General features: G+C 36.8%; 3 protein-coding genes across 9 annotated transcripts in view; 2 read left to right on the plus strand and 1 right to left on the minus strand.

Moving 5' to 3' along the window:
- On the plus strand, nucleotides 1–2,385 carry Mrps7 (mitochondrial ribosomal protein S7). 2 transcript variants are annotated; one of them, XM_083092317.1, is made up of 6 exons: nucleotides 1–181; nucleotides 318–503; nucleotides 582–816; nucleotides 889–1,026; nucleotides 1,114–1,200; nucleotides 1,429–2,385. In XM_083092317.1, the coding sequence occupies exons 1-5, from the start codon at nucleotides 120–122 to the stop codon at nucleotides 1,198–1,200; spliced, it is 708 nt and encodes a 235-aa protein (XP_082948443.1). In that variant the 5' UTR covers nucleotides 1–119; the 3' UTR covers nucleotides 1,429–2,385. The 2 variants fall into 2 exon arrangements, with proteins under 2 accessions (XP_082948443.1, XP_082948442.1); XM_083092316.1 differs by lacking the exon at nucleotides 1,429–2,385 and having other exon boundaries at nucleotides 1,114–1,255.
- On the minus strand, nucleotides 1,220–3,248 carry LOC145967438 (transmembrane protein 186-like). Its single transcript, XM_083092318.1, has 2 exons — nucleotides 1,697–3,248; nucleotides 1,220–1,622 (listed from the first exon to the last, which is right to left on the minus strand). The coding sequence occupies exons 1-2, from the start codon at nucleotides 2,007–2,009 to the stop codon at nucleotides 1,318–1,320; spliced, it is 618 nt and encodes a 205-aa protein (XP_082948444.1). The 5' UTR covers nucleotides 2,010–3,248; the 3' UTR covers nucleotides 1,220–1,317.
- Nucleotides 2,728–20,696, plus strand: part of Fra (neogenin protein frazzled) — a 25,504-nt gene continuing 7,535 nt past the window's right edge. For 4 of the 6 annotated variants that reach the window (XM_083092302.1, XM_083092304.1, XM_083092307.1 and 1 more), the window contains exons 1-13: nucleotides 2,728–3,167; nucleotides 17,254–17,419; nucleotides 17,508–17,647; nucleotides 17,854–18,021; nucleotides 18,167–18,289; nucleotides 18,382–18,541; nucleotides 18,638–18,765; nucleotides 18,855–19,014; nucleotides 19,132–19,247; nucleotides 19,495–19,906; nucleotides 19,978–20,125; nucleotides 20,221–20,349; nucleotides 20,429–20,635. In XM_083092302.1, the coding sequence (XP_082948428.1) occupies nucleotides 3,107–3,167; nucleotides 17,254–17,419; nucleotides 17,508–17,647; nucleotides 17,854–18,021; nucleotides 18,167–18,289; nucleotides 18,382–18,541; nucleotides 18,638–18,765; nucleotides 18,855–19,014; nucleotides 19,132–19,247; nucleotides 19,495–19,906; nucleotides 19,978–20,125; nucleotides 20,221–20,349; nucleotides 20,429–20,635 (2,118 nt within the window). In that variant the 5' untranslated portion in view covers nucleotides 2,728–3,106. Of the gene's footprint in view, nucleotides 3,168–14,974; nucleotides 15,597–17,253; nucleotides 17,420–17,507; nucleotides 17,648–17,853; nucleotides 18,022–18,166; nucleotides 18,290–18,381; nucleotides 18,542–18,637; nucleotides 18,766–18,854; nucleotides 19,015–19,131; nucleotides 19,248–19,494; nucleotides 19,907–19,977; nucleotides 20,126–20,220; nucleotides 20,350–20,428; nucleotides 20,636–20,696 lie in introns of those variants that run through there. The other 2 variants (XM_083092308.1, XM_083092305.1) reach the window with 2 other exon arrangements.

The raw sequence follows: 20,696 nt of genomic DNA on the forward strand, positions 1-20,696 counted from the left end.
TATTCGCATAATTGAAAACTTCACGATATTGAGAAAATGGTTCACCAATTGATGAATGAAATGTTGTAGATCCTAATCAAAACAGAATCAGTATCGATTAAAAAACCAAAGAAGAGAAAATGGTTAATTTACGTTTATCTGCACTGTCAATCACAAATTTGTTAAATTATGGATTCAAGAGGTGAGAAAGATTCGTATAAACAACTACCATTGAACCTGCAACATCTCACAGTTTTTTGATAAACGTCTTACACAATTGCTATCGTATACAAATATATTTGGTGAATGTTTTTCTTACTCACTTATACACTTTTCAGATGTAATCTTACAAGTTTTAGAAGAGAATATGGTGTCTTTCCACCTCATTATGTTGAACCAATATATAGAAAAGATGAGCAAGAAGCTCTGTTTCAAAGCGAGGAGGCGATGAATATCATTCACCAACAGGTGAAACCAGCACAAGTCACTGACACGTGTTCAGAGTTTTATGATGCTAAAGTTGTGTAAGAAATTCTTTCAATTTATTGTATCGCAAATCCTTTTCGCATTGGTTTAACAATTTATATCCCAACTGCATTTAGGAAATTTATCAATACTATTATGAGAAATGGGGATAGGAAATTAGCAAGGACATTGGTGACCAAATCTTTTGAAGAAGTCAAAAGAATACAATTACAACGTTACCACAAGGCGAAAACAAACGAGGAGAAAGATAATATTGAATTGGATCCATTTGTGGTTTTTCATCGTGCTATTGATAATTGCACGCCTATTTTACAGTTGATAAATTGTAGAAAAGGAGGGATTACTTATAAGGTAACAACTTATTACAGTTATTCAGTTATCAAATTAATAGATATTGTGACTAAAATCAATTTTTTGTCTCAGATTCCTGTTCCAATTTCACCTGCACGGGCACAGCACAAATCCATGAAATGGTTAATCGAAGCAGCAAAAGAGAAAGAGGATGAGGAGAGATTTTACGATACGTTAGCTAAAGAATTGGTATCGGCTTGTCAGAATCAGGTTTATAAATTTTATCAACTTGAAATATAAATTTATTTTTATATCATTTATAAGATGTATGTTACAATGACGCGTTTTTTGTTTCAGGGTCGAGCAGTTAAATGGAAGGAAGAATTACACAAAAAATGCCAGGCCAATCGAGCTTATGCGCATTTTAGATGGTTAAAAAAATAGGTAATAAAAAAAACATTGGTTCTGCTTAAAAATAAAATAATTTTAAAATATACAATTAATGTGATTTTGTCTACGATATATTTACACATATACATGTGTATAGAATATACTTAAACTTTAATCTGTTCCTAGAATATATTTAAACTTGTCCATATCGATTATTCGTCCGAGCTTCATATTTATCTTTAACTTTTGTTTTTGTGAAGTGAATAGTATTTTCTTATACAGATAATCGGTGATACTGATGGCATTGTCCGACATAGGAATAATTTCATCGATAGTGATTTCCATGTCTATTCTCTTCCCCCAATAGTCCACGTAAGATAATATTACTTTTCGTTTATCCAATTTTATATATACATATCCTATGAGATTATTGCAGAAAATTCCAAGACTGTGTATCCATATTGTTGACAAAACACCTGTGGACAAAATAAGACCATTTATTTACCAGATACGAATTAGGTTCTTTGAAAGGTAATTTATAGAATCTTGCCGCTTGCTATCGCTGAAATGGCCATGTCCAACGACATGATATTGGTCAAGTAAAGTCCAGCTATCACAGGCATAGCCGTTGCAATGATCACAGTCATTTGAAATTTTACTTTATTTATGATACTGATGTATCTGATGTAAGGAAAGATATAGATTGCTTTGTAATCGGGAAACCTTGTTGAGACAATTTCCATCTCTTGTTTTTTCTCGTTTTTATTCGCAGCATGGCACAATCTGTTGATCCGAAGTCCGACATTACTCGAAGCGCGATATAAAGATCGCTCGCAAAGATTTGTCAAAAGTCGAAGATACATGTGACAGGAGTTGTATTATAACAATAAATTGTAAAACCAGGTTAGGTTGACTAAGATCACCAGCGAGGTTATAGTAAACACGAGGCAAAAATGAGATCGATGAGACCATCTACTGCAACTGGAAGAGACAAAATGGATTTTGCTCTGTAAGGGTTTATTTTTCTCAAAATTAAATTGTATTTATTACGCTCGAAATAAAATACAAATATTTGGAGTATATTTCGAAAAAAAGGCATAAAGTGTAAGAATTAAAGGAACACATGACAGTGTAAACTGTCATCGTTGTAAAGATATTTTTTCTTTTTATTTTCTCTTCGTATGGGAAATTAATGAGAAATGTAACACATTGTTTTAATTAAATTGGACGTCAACTCTTTCGGAAAATTTTAATTGCCCTTGTGTTTTTCTTTTTTTCAATATTTGATCTACATCTATCTCATTTTATAAAAAGTGTAGTACAAGTGCGCCTCCTACACTGTTTTTTTTTTTTTTTAATTTGAATTAATCAATCTGTCATTTTAAACGCGGAGAAAAGTGCAATCGCGCTTGAAACAATTTGATCGATCGACCGATTTTCCCTCTCGGTCGCTTTCCTCGTTGGAAGTGGGAAATTTGACTTTGCGCTCCGACTTGAAGTAACCCGCAAGTCCGCCTCCGACTCGGAGGGAGCGGAGTCACGATTAGCGCGCATGCGCGCGGCGATTCCTCGGACTGGCATCCCTGACTAGCAGTGTGTTCCGATCGCTCGTCCGTTAGCCATGTTTCACGATCAGATACGTAGCGAGCTTATCGTGCGAAAATGAGTCCCGCGGGCGTGAGAGTCGACCTGTCGTGCGATCGGCCCCGACGACGGTGAAGAGGCCCCGGGTCCCGCTGTCGCGACGAGACGCGTTCCTGGCATGCGTTCGCTTCCTCGGCAGGACATCGCGCGCGTGTGCTACGGCCGGTGATCGTGCTCGGAGGCGGTGTGCGGTCATCTCTCTCTCTCTCTCTCCTCGCTCTTTCTCTCTCTCTCTTTCTCTTTCGCGGGTTGGAAGAGAGTCTTACGCTCAGCGACGCGCGTCGGAGTCTGTGCGTGACAGACCCGCTCTGACCCAATGGAGGAGCCGCGTCCTCTCGCCGTCCTGTTGGCTTTGTTGTTGACAGCGCTCGCACGGGGTAAGTCCCTCGAGAGAGAGGATTTTCTCTTCCTATTCCCTCCGCGACGTCGACCGCCCTTACCATCTACGACGGTCGTCGCTGATCTCGAGCCTGAGATTCAGACGATGAGAGATAGATTCGCGAGCACGGACCAGCCGCTCGCTGGGAAACGCGTTTGATCGCTCGCGATACTCGGGTCCCTCGACGGAGATTTCCGCGCGAATACAGCCGCGTCTCGCTGGACCCCGTCGCGAGGACGCGATCGACCTGTCAACTGGCGCGCGACGCGATGCTGACGATTCGCGGAGGCGAAACGTCGTGGCTGTTATAGCCTAATATTGCATTTGTCGCACGACAAATTTTTTAAGCACATTGATTGCCTGTGGGATAATAATTTTTTGAATCTTTAGAAACTTTCTATCCCACAGCCAATGTGCTTAAAAAATTTGTCGTACGACAAATATAATAATAGGCTAATATTACATTTGTCGGACGACAAATTTTTTAAGCACATTGATTGCCTGCGGGATAATAATTTTTTGAATCTTTAGAAACTTTCTATCCCACAGCCAATGTGCTTAAAAAATTTGTCGTACGACAAATATAATAATAGGCTAATATTACATTTGTCGGACGACAAATTTTTTAAGCACATTGATTGCCTGCGAGATAATAATTTTTTGAATCTTTAGAAACTTTCTATCCCGCAGCCAATCAATGTGCTTAAAAAATGTCGTACGACAAATGTAATATTAGCCTAAAGCGTAGAAGTTAATTAAGTAGAATTAATTAATTAATTATTAATTAAGTAGAGTAGAATCAATAATTATTTAAATGTACGTTTTTTCAGTCCTTGTTTTTAATTGTATCATCTTGCGCTCTTTTTATGCGTTAATTAAAATAGGCGCATTTCGGAGAAAAAAAGGAGGAAAGAGAAACGAAACGTGTAAAGAGTGTAATTTACACGAACGGACGTAATATTTAAATTAGTTTACCATTTATCAATCATTTGATTCGTAAAAGAATACTTCGTAAAAATAAAATTTCTCTTTGTTCTTTGTATTATTCTTCTATATGCGCATCCTGATTTTCTTTTAAATGCAACTGACAATGAGCTCTTTGCTGATTGCGGTATTAAAATGCGGAAAATCGAGACGGAAAATACAATTGCTGAGTCCCGTCCAATTTAATCGAGATAGCGAAATGAGACAAGATTTCACGACATTTCCATTCAACTGATATTTGAATAAAGAGCATGTATATATATACATATATATAATGTATGTGTGCGTGTACGTGATGTATATATAAGTATATACACAAGTATAAACTGTCCCTCGACAATGCAATTCTTGCAATTTTTACGCCGGCTTTTTCGAATCGATTTCGAGTCGCTTTTAATGACGTCTTAAATATTCGCGAGAACGCATGTCGCGTTCTATTTGGGTCGCCTAACAAAATAATTCAGGTTTATCTCGTTAAAGTTATTCTTCTTCGTCCGCCTTTTTATTCCGATTCCACTAAAATTGCTTTATCTTCGCTTTTTTTGTTCGGCATGAAACGCCAATGAACGGGACGTACGCGTATCGTCACCGAGACACGCAATCATTCTTACTCGACGTTTTTTTTCATCCCATCTTGCTTGCAAAAATTACATAATATTTCGCACTCGCAATGTCGAACGTTCGTATAATCACACATGTCGACACGTGACACCGCTAATGTAAGCAGTGCCGGTAATGTAATCATCTCGAGAAGTCATTGTATATCATTGCCAGACCATTCGCATCTCGCGGAGCATTTTCGGGAATTAAATTCGAATATCGCTAGAAAAGGGGCGGATTTACGTCGCTTTTATCCGTTTGTGTGTTTGTGTCAACCGCGCAAATTTGCATAATCCAATCGTTTACGTGTTACTGAAGGAAGTCGAGTTGAGAGACCCTGCGCATCGGGTGACTATTATTGATGCGGGGAGAAAAAGAGAAAGAGGGGGTAGGAGGGCGGGCGGCGAGAGAGAAGATTACGCCACGAGAACGCGGGGGTGACTTCTTTCGGAATGTATTTTCCACCGCGATGCGAATTGCGGAAGAGAATCAACCCGCCGAGTCCATTTTTACGTCCTTGTTTGCATTTTTGCCGATTACAAGAAAATTATTTAATTAAATTAAGAAAGATAAAATTAAATAAACTTCTTATAGTGCGCGAATATTTTATTAACACACACACTCTATATTTCTATCCTTAAAGAATGTATTATTATTTATTTTTGTAAAATATATACGCGATATAATGTAAATGGAACATTTTTACTTGATGTTTAACTCGTTATAAAATCAAATTCAATTTATATAACATGATTAATCATGATATTCCATTTATCGTCATTAAATTCCGATCGCTAGATTAGAAGATAATAGGTTTATCGAGTCTTCGTATGTATATATATTATGTAATATATAATATATTTAATAATAAAATAGTATGAAATAATATAGTAGTATAAAATGAAATTTAAAAAGTGGAAAACGTGTAAATATATTATATGTAATATAATTTATTATATTATATATAATATATTTACACGTTTATTATATTTACACATTTATTATATTATATATAATATATTTACACGTTTTCCATTTTTTAAATTTCATTTTATACTACTATATTATTTCATACTATTTTATTTCATACTATATTAATTCAATTTACTGCATAATCTTGCATTGCGTTCAGAATGAGCGGAATCACAATGATTTGACGGGATTAATTAAGACTCGATTAGTCTAACAAGACGACGCAGAGGGCACGTCCTTCGAGATATTCGCTTACGATAAAGCATCGTCGTATATACGTATACAGGGTGTTTCTTAATAAGTGCGAAAAATTTTAGGAGATGATTCTTTGTCGAAAATTAAGGGGGGTTTTTCATATAAACATATACTCCTACATCCCTTCCTGTGGAGTTAGATTCCTCCAAAAATGGGGATAAAAATTAAGTTTTTATTTTTTTTCTCAAATTTGGAACAAGTTAAAGAGTTATCCACCTAATTTCATTTCTTCAACTTGTTCCAAGGAATGTAGAAGGACATGTTTATGTGAAAAGCCTCCCTTAATTTTCGACGAAGAATCATCTCCTAAAATTTTTCGCACTTATTAAGAAACACCCTGTATACCTGACTAGATGTTAATACAAGATATATATACTTTTAGAGAATGACTTCTCGAATGCGACGAGCATAATTGGCACATCTTCGAGCGCATTAACCAGGGGCAATGCAAGGTGCCCTTCGATAGCGATATAAATTGACATTGTCGGAACGGAGGCGACGAGAGATGAGGGGGGAGGGGGGAAGGATCTTTATTGTTGCGAGTTCACGCCTGGTTCGGTCGTCCCGCGTTAAGGATTCATCGAGGAGATTTTACGGTGGCGGCGACGAGAGCAGAGCGAAACATTCCGGCTTATGTACAGGTTCGAGAGCCGCGTGTTTTATTTTATCGCGCTTGTGAATCGCAGTAAACATCCAAACTCTTGACCGTCCCTTCCTATCTCCACCTCCGCTGATATTTACGTGGGTGTCGGACCTATCTACGTACGATATCCACCGAATCGATTCTCGCTAGTGTTGCATCCCGCCTCCGCCTCTGCTTGTTGTTATTTTCGGTACGAAACATCGCCATCAAGGTGATTATATCGGTAAATGATCGCAAGAGTGAACCTGATGTGAAAGGGATTTATAAAGCGCGATTATTATTTTTCTCCCATACATTCGCGAGATTAAATAGTCCGTCAAATAGATCTACACTGAGAAAAAAAAGTCGTTAACTTGATTAAACCGTTTAACTAAATTATTATTTTTTTAATTGAAATATTTTACTATTTAAATTAAATAATACATATTAAATCTAACATGACATCTATTTAACTTAAATATTTCAATATTTCAATTAAAAAAATAATAATTTAGTTGAACGCTTTGGTCAAATTAACAATTTTTTTCTCAGTATAAACTAACAAGGTATCTACCCCTTCTTTCTTGGAAAAATTGAAATTTTCAGGGATCTCTCTTGTATCTGGAAAAATCAGGGAATTCTTATGGAACTTATTACGACTCGGGATTTAAAAAAAAATTTTTTCTTTTTAATAATAATTTTCTTTTTATATTGTAAGCAAATTCGCCGATAAAAGTTAAATGATGTGTGTTTAGAATTATATTATAAATATATATCTATTTTTATTTATTCAACATGTCTTAAAAATATTAAATATGCAGTACGTATTCTTTTTATTATAATTTTTTGTGATGAAAAATGAAAATGTCATGCAAATGAAACATGTTTATCTTACGAAAGCTATTCAGTTCTTTTTCACACTTGCAAATCTAGCACTTAAAATTCAAGTGACTCTCTTTTCTTTATACGAGTGGAAAGTATTAAAAAACGCATATAATAAAAGAAACTTATTTTAAAAAGTTGCACAAGATTTTTAAAATATCACCCTTATTTTAGAGTTTTTTTTACAAAATTTGAGGAAATGCCCTGTAAAATAAAGCGCGGTCTCTTACGAGTCCGATTCTACGATTATCGCACGACAAATCGCTACGATTAACACGACAATTTGACAATTAACTAAAAACAAATGCGAGGAGTCGCTTCCAGAAATTCGCTCGGAAATTCGCTGGCGACGAAGAACCGGATCGCGAATCGTTCGCGCTTCCGAGATTCGATGCGGAAACGCGTATTCCGAGGGCTTTGAACGGGGGACGCTCTTTCGAAGGGATATTTCCTTGCGTCCGTTCGCTTTGTTCGCTTTTCCGCACGCGTTCGGAATTGTTTCGCTCGTTCGATCGCGTAAGTATCGGTGAAAGCCGCGCGTTTCGCGAATTATTCCGCTCGGAACTGCATGCTTGCGGTCGCCGCCGTGTTAAATGTTGAATTATACGCGATACTTGTAACATGTGTGCCGTTCCCGGTCGGGTCCTCGTATTCTACCGCATTACGAGTCTTTACTGCCAGTTTCTCGCGGAATGGTATACATTTTAGAGACGACGCGCGAAGCGTAAAAGGTCTGTAAAATAGTTTGCGCAATTGGTTCTACGTCTGATATTTTTATTAAATGTTCTTACGCGTTAATTTTATCCATTTTCATCAATATTTCCAAATTATTCGCCCCCTCGTGCGTCGAAACAAATTTATTACTATCTTATTACAAATTGATTAATATCTTTTTCGCCTTTTTGAAATGTCGGAATATTATTCTCCGCGTTGTTTAATGCCATTCTGTTTCATTGGTGCTCGAATGCCCAACGTAAAGACCCTTTTCCGGTTGATCGAGTTGGTGAAATTTCCAACAATGAGAAAGAGAGGGGTTCTCTCGGCAGACTGCTCGTTGTTCAAATAAACCTGTTATCCCCGCCGTACGAGAACTTGTCCTGCCGACGTGCAGCATACCGCGGAATAATTATGAGAATCGTACAAATAGAACATGATAAACTAAACGGTACACAATGGTGCCAATGTCTGATCCCTTTTTATGTCCGTTCGTCCATTCTGTGCGTCGGGTCTATATAAAGATCCCGCATCACCATGGCTTACGATTCTACCTGTACCTCGTAACGATTGCGAGCTTGCGAGGCAAAAATCTTTTCATCTCTCAGTCTCTCTATCTCTCTCAGCTTATTCGAGATATCAAGTAAGGAATAGCTATAAGGAAGACTTGTTTAGGACCAAGAAATCGCAGGTGGTATTGCGTGTTTTATAAATCTATAATTTTAAAAAAACATATACAAACGTTTCGGTCCTTTTCGGATCCTCCTTTTGGGACAGTCCTCATTTAATTGAACACCATAAAAGTTATTAAAATTAAATAATTTTGATATATAAAAGCAAAGCAAACGGAAAATGACACTGTACAAGTCGGAAAATAAAAAAATATTCGAGATATCAAATACTACAAGGAAGACTTGTTTAGGATCAAGAAATCGCAGGTGGTATTGCGTGTTTTATAAATCTATAATTTTAAAAAAACATACAAACGTTTCGGTCCTTTTCAAAATCCTCCTCAGTGGAACAGTCCTGATTTAATTGAACATCAGTCCTGATTTAATTGAACATCAGTCCTGATTTAATTGAACATCATTATTAAAATTAAACAATTTCGATATATAAAAGCAAAACAAAAAATGACACTACTAAGTCAGAAAATAAAAAATATTCGAGATATTTTAGACTAGAATATTCTTTGTTGCCGCGATAAATAAATATTGTCGCGAACCGAACATTTTTACGAGCAAAGATGTAATCTTCGAATATTGCGAGAAAATGTAATTTTTGAAAACTCGAGTCGAACATGACGAATTAGTCCATATATGGGACGGGCGTAGTAAACGCGCGCGTGCGATGTCGTAACGACGTACGTCGCCCCGACGCCCACGCACCCCCCCCCCCCCCCCTCGCCCGTCCGGAATCTCGCTCGTATTTACGCACGTGAAACCGCGCTAGCTTTAGGCCCTTGACGCGTAGATTGCACAAAGTTTTCGGGGATGGATTCACGAATCTATCTCTTGCATTATTAACGTTGCGTGATTCTGTTGCGAGCGGCATTATAGTTATTATTATATCGTTATTAATTATCGTTGTATAATCTAAACTTGTTGAGAAACCAGTGTTTGCGACCAGGTAGATAGTAATCTATAAAATTATATTTATCTTACGTTTCACACTCGGTCTATCGCTTTCGATAAAACTGCAAAGCTCGTAAATTTCCTCAAAGAGAATGCGGTGACTCTTTCTCCCACTCTATCTTCGTTATCTTTAGAGTGTGTATCCTATGATCCGTCCACAGAAACTTTCGCGAAGCTATCCCTTGAACGTAAAGTAAGGCTTACAATTAGAAGGCAACGCTGGAAATGACTGATGCGAGAACACAGAGAAAAATGTATACTGTATTCAAGTAAATATTATTTATTTCAAGTACATCATAAGTTTGTATATCCGCAAATATATCATAAGTTTATCACAAGCATTAAATTTAATTAAATATATTCTGAATTTTAGTAAGTGCAGTATTTTAGTCAAAAATATTAAATTAAAAGAAAAATTGAGTTTGCTTACTACATAGAATTTACAATATTCTCGAAGAGAAAATAAATTCTTCTGAGTACATGATAATGAGATTTTCCAACACCTGTGATGAGTATATTTTAAGACTATTATCAAGAATGTATTCTTCGTTGAAGAAAACTATTCCTTAAAAAAAGAAAAATAAACTGAGTAATCGCTTTTCTCGGCAGTAGAGTGATATTTTTCTCTGTGAAGAGGCACGATATTTCGTCGAACACTCGTTTATATCAATCCCAAAAACATTCGGAAACGTTGTTCCTTGTTTCCGCCTTGTTCGGTCTGCAGGGGACTCTCTATGTTGTCAACAATTAATTGAGTCTCGCGTTGCGAATGGGCGACATCCCTCCGAATATCATCCCCGCGTATTTGTCAATATTTACGGGACACCCTATAGACCCGGCTCGCGCGCGCCGCGTACCTTGCCTTCCTTCACGGTCTGTTCGTCACATGTCGGGTACTTTTACCGCACTTTTTCAACATTCTCTCCCCTTGCACGGGGAGAGGGGGGGGGGGAACGTTGCGCCCGTCGTACATATTAATCCTCGTCGCGAAAAAATCTCAGAAATTTATTATACCGTGAAAAGTCGCAAATGCGCGCGCGAGAATACGCAGCCTGCACGTCCTAAATGAGAGGGGAAACTCGAGTTCTCGCGTACGCGAACCTCGATATCTCTTCCTTCGCCGCTCTTCTTTAATCCGTTATCTCGCTTCGATTATGCAAATGCGTATTCACATTAGAGATTATTTCATAATTAGTTAAATAGTTTACTTTTTCGAGATTTTATTTGCCTTTACGGCAAATTATCTCTTTGACAACGATGCGATTGTAACATTTTTCGATAAAATATATATATATATATATTTTATCGAAAAATGTTACAATCGCATCGTTGTCAAAGAGATAATTTATATATATATATGTATATATATAATTTATATATATATATATATATATATATATATATATATATATATATAATTTATATATATATATATGTTGTAATCGAAAAATGTTATAATCGTATAAAATGTAAAAAGATACATATCTTTTTACATTAAAAAAAAATGTTAACTCGTTTATTCATTGCGTAAGAAGAAGATAATACTATCTGCACGCAGTGAAAAGAAAGAGCACGTCTAGTAGGGAAAATCTACAGAGGCGTGAAAAGTCACGGCTGTTCTATCTTGCCGTTCGATATTTTGCTACCAACCAACCGTGTCAAGTACGCGCGACGAGATGCTATTTTTTCGACGATCAAGCGGAAACAAACATTTAGAGTTGATAACGAATCTTGTCAAGCGCGAAGCCATCCGATAGACTCGCTCGCGATAGCAGAGTTTCTACCTTATATTATTTCCCGCGTTACAATTTTTACAAAATATATCACGCGCGTGTACATATCGATCAATCGGATGATGCATTTTAGCGATAATCGAGAAGATAGGAGAGATGAAAATGATCGGGTATTTTTCGCAACGGCGATTTTATCAAAAAAAAAAGTGATATTTTTTGATAAAAAAGCAACGTTTATCTTTCTCGCCGTTGATTTTTTTTTTTTTTCGTTATATTTTGTTACACGTTACATCGACAGCTTTAAACTCGTAGTTTACGATCGCGCGGCGATGTTTGCGCCGAACACCCGGTGCAAGGTGCCGGTGGTCGCATGCGATAGATTTTATACTCCCGTACATACAGTAAACGCAGACTCCGTAATAGTTCTCCCGGTCTCTCTATTTCGGTATCCCATGCGGTAGGTTCTCTCGCTTGTACTCGTAAATCAAACGGTACACAACGTGCCGAATGGTTTATTTTCCTTCCGAGCGCGGGAGAGACGCGAGCGTCGCGGCGCCGAATACCTTTCTTCTATTTTCTTCCTCTTTCTCTCTTCCTCTTGCCCGCCTTTCTCCCTTTTCTTTCCTTCCGTTCCGGGAAAAGTCGTCAGCGTCTTGACCAAGGGACTTTGCGAGTCGCGAGGAACGACAACAGAGGCAGTCCGTGAACTTGGAAAGTGCACGGAGGTCGTGAGAGAGTGAAATGGAATACACGTTGTAGGATAGGGAATACAAAAGAATGGAATGCACATCTTATTTTCCAAGATTATATCAAGAAATTTTTTAAAAATATATTTTAATATATTTTAAAAAATATAAACAAGTTCAAAAATACATAAAAATGTAAAGATGTAACGAGGGGTCAACCACTGGCAATCATTGTACATTTTATTAGGAATATAATATATTGCGGCGATGCAATAAATATAATTGTAGGAAATACATGTTTTAAAAAAATATGTATCGAAATAATACTAGCAATAGAAGAAAAAAAGTAATATGCACTAGAAATACTTTTTAATTTTGTGACAATATTAATTACTGGCAATATTGATAATAAAATAATAATAGAAATACCAACAATACGAAAGCAATACAATGGCAATGTCAGCAATAAATGTATTGTATTGCCAAAAATGGCAATCATTGTACATTTTTTAAGTAGGCTCCTGGTTGACCCCTCGAGATGTAAATAATTACAATTAGATATTACAATTTTAAGGATTCTCTGAATCGAACTTAGTCTGTGTTGCTCGTTATATTCTTATTATTTTTGTTAGAAAATTATTAAACGTTCGAAATTTATTTCTTAAATCGATGAATGTTTAATTTATTTATACATATTTAAACGAAAATCACGAGTAACAAATGTCACGTGGGCGACAGACAAGTGCAATAATATTGACTTTATTTAATTAAGCGATATATTAAGTTGCAAAAATAGGTTATCAAATAGGAGTTCTCAGAATAACGTAAATTAATAAAGAGATTATTCCAAATAAAGTCTTGATCATGGTATCAAGGAAAAATTTCGCGCAATTACATCCGCGATAGGCTCTTATTACCCGAATATTAATATCACACAAGTTTATTAAATTAATAAAGGTTAAAATAGGAGAGGGAAAAAGAGGAAACCTTAGACTTGTAGCTTGAGAGAGCAACGTGCCACATTGCAACCGTCAAAATTTATCATTGGAAATTATTGCATTGTCATAATCATCTCGCTGTCGCAATTACCTCCATTGACCTTCGATCTGGTAGCTAATGATAAATGACGAGATTCGATTAGTATTGGCAATGCCATTTCTAATTTCGCTCCCTAATGAGTACTGCTGCCTATTCAACATGAAAATATAATCCATGAAAATATAATCCATGTGAAAATCTCGATTCCATATAAAGTAAAATAAAGTTAGATATATTTTCCACGTAATTACATGTGATTACATGTACATTTATTTATACCTTACATATGTTTCTAATTATTCTTCGGGTCGTTTATCCCAACATCTTATTGTACTTAATCGCGTCTTTGTGCTCGCTGGAATGCGATTAGTGCTAATTCAGCACAATTGGACAACGATTCACAAAGTATGTCGCCGATGAACGCGCGCTGAAGATTCGATTTTTCCGCTTATTTCTTTGCCGACGCGATGGAAATTACGTCTGTAGCACGTATCAAATCTACCGTCGTCGATCTACCGGAGATCATCGTTTCCCCTCTTCTTCCCCCCCTTCGCTTTACGTTCGTGCTCTCGCGCGCTCGAAGGTGACAGACCACCGTGAGCGTGAAACTGTAACCCAATAACCGTCGTCAGTGACTCTCAAACGGTAGAGAATCTCAGAGTGCTCCATTCTCGATGCTGCGGTTATGGGAAAATGTCCGCCAATTGGGAACTATATAATCCGATAACTCCCGCCATTGATGGCTCTTGATGGAGAATCGAGTGCCTGGCGGAATTTTGTTCGTAGTAGAATTCAATTGTGCGGTCATAGCAGGAAATATTTTTTTTAGACTAATTGCGGTCATTTTTTAGATAATTGTACACAGAGAAAAATATCATTCTACTGCCAAGAAAAGCGATTACTCAGTTTATTTTTCTTTTCTTAAGGAATAGTTTTCTTCAACAAAGAATATATTCTTGATGATAGTCTTAAAATATACTCATCACAAGTGTTGGAAAATCTCATTATCATGTACTCAGAAGAAGAATTTATTTTCTCTTCAAGAATATTGTAAAGTTGTATCAAAGAAAAATCAAACTTACTTTATATAGTGAGCAAACCAAATTTTTGTTTTAATTTAATATACAAAATATTCTTGACTAAAATACTGCACTTACTAAAATTCAGAATATATTTAATTAAATTTAGTGCTTGTGGTGAACTTATGATATGTTTGCGGATATACAAACTTATGATGTACTTGAAATAAATAATATTTACTTGAATACAGTATACATTTTTCTCTGTGTAAATTATTAAAGACGTTATTTCTACGCACTCGGTTAAAACGATTAAATATTAAATTCCTCGAAATCATGCCGTACCACCTTTCATGCTTGGCTCTCGGTTTCCTGAAAAGTGCGCCCTGCTCGATCAATGTTAGCATCGATGATCAGCTCTACGCTAATCGGAGATTACTATCGATTACTCCATCTTGTAATTACATACCGTTATAATCGGCAATTCGACTTATATTTCTCATTTGAACGCATTTCTCGAGTTTTCCTCCTCCATCTTTCGTATAAAATGTTCATCTCAATTCATCTTAAAATAATCATTCTCTCACACATAGATACTTGTTTTTCCAGCATTCGTTAGATGAGAATAACGGTTCGATTTTGATTGGCCAAAGTTATTAAGTTATACCCGATAACGAAGAGGATAACAGCGGCTCCGTTTAATCGACATGTTTGCGGAGAATCGAGAGCATCTAATCAGAAATTTTGCGGATGATGCGGATAAAATGGAATTTCTCACGCTACTCGCCGAGGCGGCAACGAAAAGAAAATCTAACGCCGTTTCAAACGCTTAACCCCGACCTTGAATACTGAATTACAGATAAAAATGATGATGCATCTGCATTCCGTTTCTCGATGACGTCGGCACCGCTCGTAAAGATACTCTCGGAGCGTGGAACATTCCGCGAACGCGCAATATGATTTTACACATTATCTAAATATTAAAATACATGCGCGAGAGATCGTTCAATCTCGAAGTGAGGCATTGCTCGAATATGAGAAAGAGAGAAAAGGAGCAGCGCTTAGAAAAGCTTTCTTTCGAAGAAGTCAAGATCTAATACTCGAACGTTTTCGTAAAGACCAAAGGTTGCGAGTGCCTTTCAGCGTTCCGCGATTAATGCAGAATGTCGGAATAATGTCGTACATGTATTGCGCGCATAGAAAAATCCCCGTGATAGATGGTTGCCGATAGAATTCCAGTTTGTTATGAACGCCGAGGCGTTCGAGGCGAGAGACTTGGAGAAGCACGGTATATGATAAATAAAATCTTTGTGCGTTTTCTCTTTTCTTTAGAACTTCCTAGATCATGAAAAAGAAAAAAAAAACATTTTATACTTTGCTCTCTTCTTTTATATAAATATTTCCGAGCAGGAGACACATTCTAAGATGTACTTTTCAATTTTATTAAAAATAATTTTTATAATGCTAAATAATTTTTAATGTTACAAACGTTTGTTCTATTATAGTTTATTGAGAAAAAGTTAATAAACATTGCAATTCTCGTACAATTGTTTTATATACAGGGTGTACAAAAAGTATGGAACCTTCTGAAAAACGTGCGTTTTTTTACACCAATTGATTCCTCTCATTATTTTGAGCATAAAAGTATTGAAGTAAGATCATCGAAAAATGAATATTTTATGAGATATTTTATAATTTATGTAAAATTAAAAAATTACTTCGAGTCTTAACTATAACTTGAAAAGTATTTAATGAAAAATAATTTAATTATAGTGTTTTGGAAAGCTCTCGAGATAAACTACAAGAATATGTAATAAGAAATAAGGGTTTCCATTTAAAAAATTCAAGGTGACCTTCATGTAACCTTGACAACACCATCTGTGATCATGTTGATAAGACTAGTAAATAGATATTTTAAAGCCCTACAACTTTTGTATTTAACATTTTTCTCTAAAATGAAGTCTCTCCAAGTTATTCAGGGGGTTCCATACTTTTTGTACACCCTGTATATATACAGAGTAATAATGTAAATATTTATTATATACGCAGAGAGTGCGTGTCTCAGATTTATCAGACTATCATGTATGAATTTTCTGATCATATGAAAAATCGATACGTAAAAAATAATGCAATATCATGATTTTTACACAAACATATTTTAAGGATAAAATATACTACATTTACCCAGTCATTATTATTCAGACATTAAATGTCTTCTTCTCAGAAGCCGCCGAAAAGTATCGAAAATATTATCGTCGCGGTCTCCCAGAAAGCGAGGAATCGTCCGAACGATCTCTCGCCTCGTCGCCCATAAAAATGTCCCGCAACGAACATTTTTCTTCTCTTTTCTTCTCATCTCTCTTTGTTTCTCTTTTCCGTCGCGGTCGAATCGTACGCGACATTAAATCGTTTCGTATCGCGATAGTGCGATCGCGCTAAGGGACACATGGAAAAGAGAGAACGGAAACAAAGAGAGAGAATTCAGGCATTTGGGCGTCTCGCCAAGCAGGCGAGCGAGCAAGCTGGGACGCCCCTATTGGGGTGGACGACCCTTTGTTCGAATCGCCTCTTTCTCTTCCTCCGCGGCCGATTTTCTCTTCTATTCACTCGATGCGCCCGGCTCTTCCTCCTCCGCCCCTTTTAACATCTACACCCTCTAACTAACGCGCGTTGTGCACGAATGGGTCACGAGACTCACTATGGGGCCGAAATTTGATATTGCAATAGCGCCCTGCTTCTAACCGGTGTATCGGGTGTGATCGTTAAACGTCCCCTTCGTAAACAGACTGGGAAGCCCCTATCGTCGCGATTCTTATCCGGAAGCGTGCGATCGCTTCTACTTGACAAATTGAATTCGGGGATTGTAGGGCCGGCAAAGATTCTCGCTTTATCGGAGAGAATATTGTTTCTTTCGTCGTTAATTTTCCCCCTTCTTCTGTTTGCAGTCAGCGCAGGAGGCTTAGATTTCACTATCGAGCCGCAGGATGTGGTGGTGGAACAGGGTGGTCCAGCGAGACTGGACTGCGAGGCGAGGAGCGCCTTTGGATCTCCGAGTATACATTGGCGCACGGACGATGGTCAGCCGATCACATTTATCGGAGACAGTTATCGGTAAATACGCCTCTACGAGGGAGATTATGAGATCCCTTGCATCGTCATCAGGTGTCTGAAGAAATATCCTGATTTTATGATTTTGCAGATCACAGCTAGCAAACGGATCATTGTATATAAATAGCGTGTACGCTGGTAGCGCAGAGTTAACCGGAAGTTATCAGTGCTTAGCTTCCATAGATAATATCGGAGCGATTGTCTCGCGAACGGCTACCATCAAACTAGCAAGTTAGTATCTACATTTAAATTTTAAATCCATATTATAATATATATTATAATATATTATAATATGTATATTATAATCCATATTATAATATACATGTGCTTGAATATATCCTATCCTCTAAAAGAACTTCATACTTTTGCCTAGAATGATGCGAAAGTTTTCTACAACGCGATATGTTTATGTAATGAAACATTGATTTTTTTTAAAGGCCTGCCTGGCTTTGAAAGAGAGCCTCAAGATACTATGGTTTATGCAGGACAAATTGCATATTTAAACTGCGCTCTACCGGCTTCCTCTAGTTTGTTAAAGATACAGTGGTTGAAAGACGAACATCCATTAGTGCTCGATCAAAGTCGAATGACAATCCTGCCATCAGGTATAACATGTATATAGATACTTTTATGTGACGTTTAATTGAGAAAAATATTTGTTACTATTGATAAATAATAATTTTTTTTATCATTTTTATCATATAATTGACATATATCGATATAATTTATCTTGCTGATCTCTTTTTGCAGGCGCGTTGGAAATTGAAAATGTTCAGAATCCCGACGTTGGATCGTACAGATGTAACGCTAGCGGTTACGGCCAATATAGACTGAGCAACAAAGCACAATTAGGATTATTATCTAGCGATATTGGTAAGTCTTACTAACAAACAATAGGTAATAGAATTAAACACGCTTGACGAGACACATCAGATTTGTTATGTAAATTTTCTTCGATCGTACAGACGAAGGATCTAGCGCCCCGGTATTCATCGCACAGCCTTTGCAACAAATCGCTGTCGAAGGATCTGACGTGACTCTCGAATGCGCTGCCAACGGTTATCCGAAACCGACAATCCTTTGGCTTAAAGACGGCGCCGCTCTCGATTTGTCATTTGACTCTAGGTATATTATATTATATAACTTTGAATAAATTAACGATATATAAATTTAAATGTATTATAGTATGTATGTATTTACGAGAGATATATTCTATTCAAGATATCGCAAAGTCGCAGCTTCTAGTCTCATGATCACAGCTGTCAGAGAATCAGATCATGGTTCGTATCAATGTCGTGCAGAAAATGAGATTGAATCTTTGGATGCAGTCGCTGAATTAATTATACAAGGTACATAAATTGTATATTATTTTAGCGTGTAATTTTGTCACAGATGTATATAAAAATTTGCGAAATTTTATGCTTAATTTAATCTGCAGTTCCGCCGAAATTTGTTAAAAAGCCCGAGGATAAAGTGGCAAGTGAAAATCAAGATTTAGAATTTGAATGTGAGATTTATGGGAAACCGGAACCGAAAATTACCTGGTTGAAGAATGGTGAGCGTATTACGTTGAGCGCATATTGGCAAATTATCAATGGGTATGTATATAGAAAATATTTTTATATTTTATTTATATTTTTTTAAAGAAAAAAATTCTATCTTTTAAAATCAGGCTTTTATTTAAAAAAAAATAAAAATTTTTCCAATTTTTCCAGATATAATTTGAGAATCAATGGATTACTGCCTATAGATGCGGGAATTTTCCAGTGCATAGGAGTGAATCCTGCTGGTAGTGTTCAAGCCTCAGCGCGTCTCACAATTAACCAGCCCAGTGAGTTTTACCATGAAATCTCTTTACACACATCGTTTCATTAATCGGTCGACAAATATTTCTTCACGCGAAATTTTTTGTTCTCCTTCTTTATATCGATTTTACATACATTCGTTTCATTTCTGTTTTTACATTTCTCTATTTTTACATTTATTTCTATTTGAAATTTTAATTTTATCTTTATTTATTTTTTCCTTTCTCGCGTATTCCTTGCCGATTAACTGTTCTGCGTGCTAATATTGCGCAGAGAGAATAAATTCCCATAGAATAACGACTCCCAAAACAGTTCCTAAGAAAAAGTGGTCGCACAAACAGTTGTATAATAAGACGTGGCAACATCCGAGTACTCTCCTGGGACATACATTGTCGTCACTTACACCGAATCCCCCGCTTTCCATAAGTCCCTCCGATGATCCCGCGGATCTCCTCCCGGGCTCGGTTAAGTATCCCAACTCCCTTTACGACCCAGACTCCCGTTTTATAGATAACACGGATACTTTGGAGGCGTTTGACGGAGGTGGAGTACCTTCTCCACCGAGGAACTTGAGTCTCGTCATCGTTACCGCAAGATTTATTACGCTACGCTGGCAAGAGCCGGAAAATACCAACAGTGACACACTCAATTATTTTATACATTATAAACAAGAAGGGGCCATGAGGTGAAAAATAAATAAAATATATATACATTATGACCATATAAAATAAATGATTAACCTATTAATTTGTATAGGGAGAGAGTTGTCAACACGCAACAAAAACTGGAGGCTATGATACGTGGTTTACAGCCCAGTATGACGTATCAATTTCATGTAGTTGCGCAAAACGCTCGAGGTACAAGTGTCCCTAGCGAAGTATTACAAGTTACAACATTAATAGAGGTTAGCATATCATATTTCTCTCTCTCTCTCTCTCTCTCTCTTTGACTATTATTATATTTATTATCTCGTCTGTAACATTTTGCGCGATCTTTTAGGCCAATGTTCCTGGACCTCCACTGAATCTAGAAGGTCATGCAACGAGTAGTATGAGTATTACCTTATCATGGGAGGAGCCACAAGTTATTAACGGTCGAATATCTAAATATATTATTACATTTATGGAGGTATATAATTGCGAATAGTAAAAATTTTAATATGATAATGTGATAATATCGATAGCCATTTAATTTTTAACATTTTTAGGGCGATGGTGAAGAAGTAACGCGTGAAACTACTAGTACAACGTATGAATTGGTGGATCTCGTGCCTTATACGGAATACAGTATTAGAGTTCAAGCGGTCAACGAAAATGGCCCGGGAGCGTTTAGTAAGGATATCATAATTCGAACTCATAGCGCACAACCCACGCAACCACCGCATAATGTTACGTTAGAAGCAGCTAGTTCAACGGTACCATCCGAGACAATTTTTAAATCAGACAAGAGTGAATGAATATATTTAAAGAATTTCG

Source organism: Camponotus vicinus, unplaced genomic scaffold, assembly GCF_025532165.1.
Source record: "Camponotus vicinus isolate PSW18456_S1 unplaced genomic scaffold, iyCamVici1.0 SCAF_2, whole genome shotgun sequence".
NCBI classification, from domain to species: domain Eukaryota; kingdom Metazoa; phylum Arthropoda; class Insecta; order Hymenoptera; family Formicidae; genus Camponotus; species Camponotus vicinus.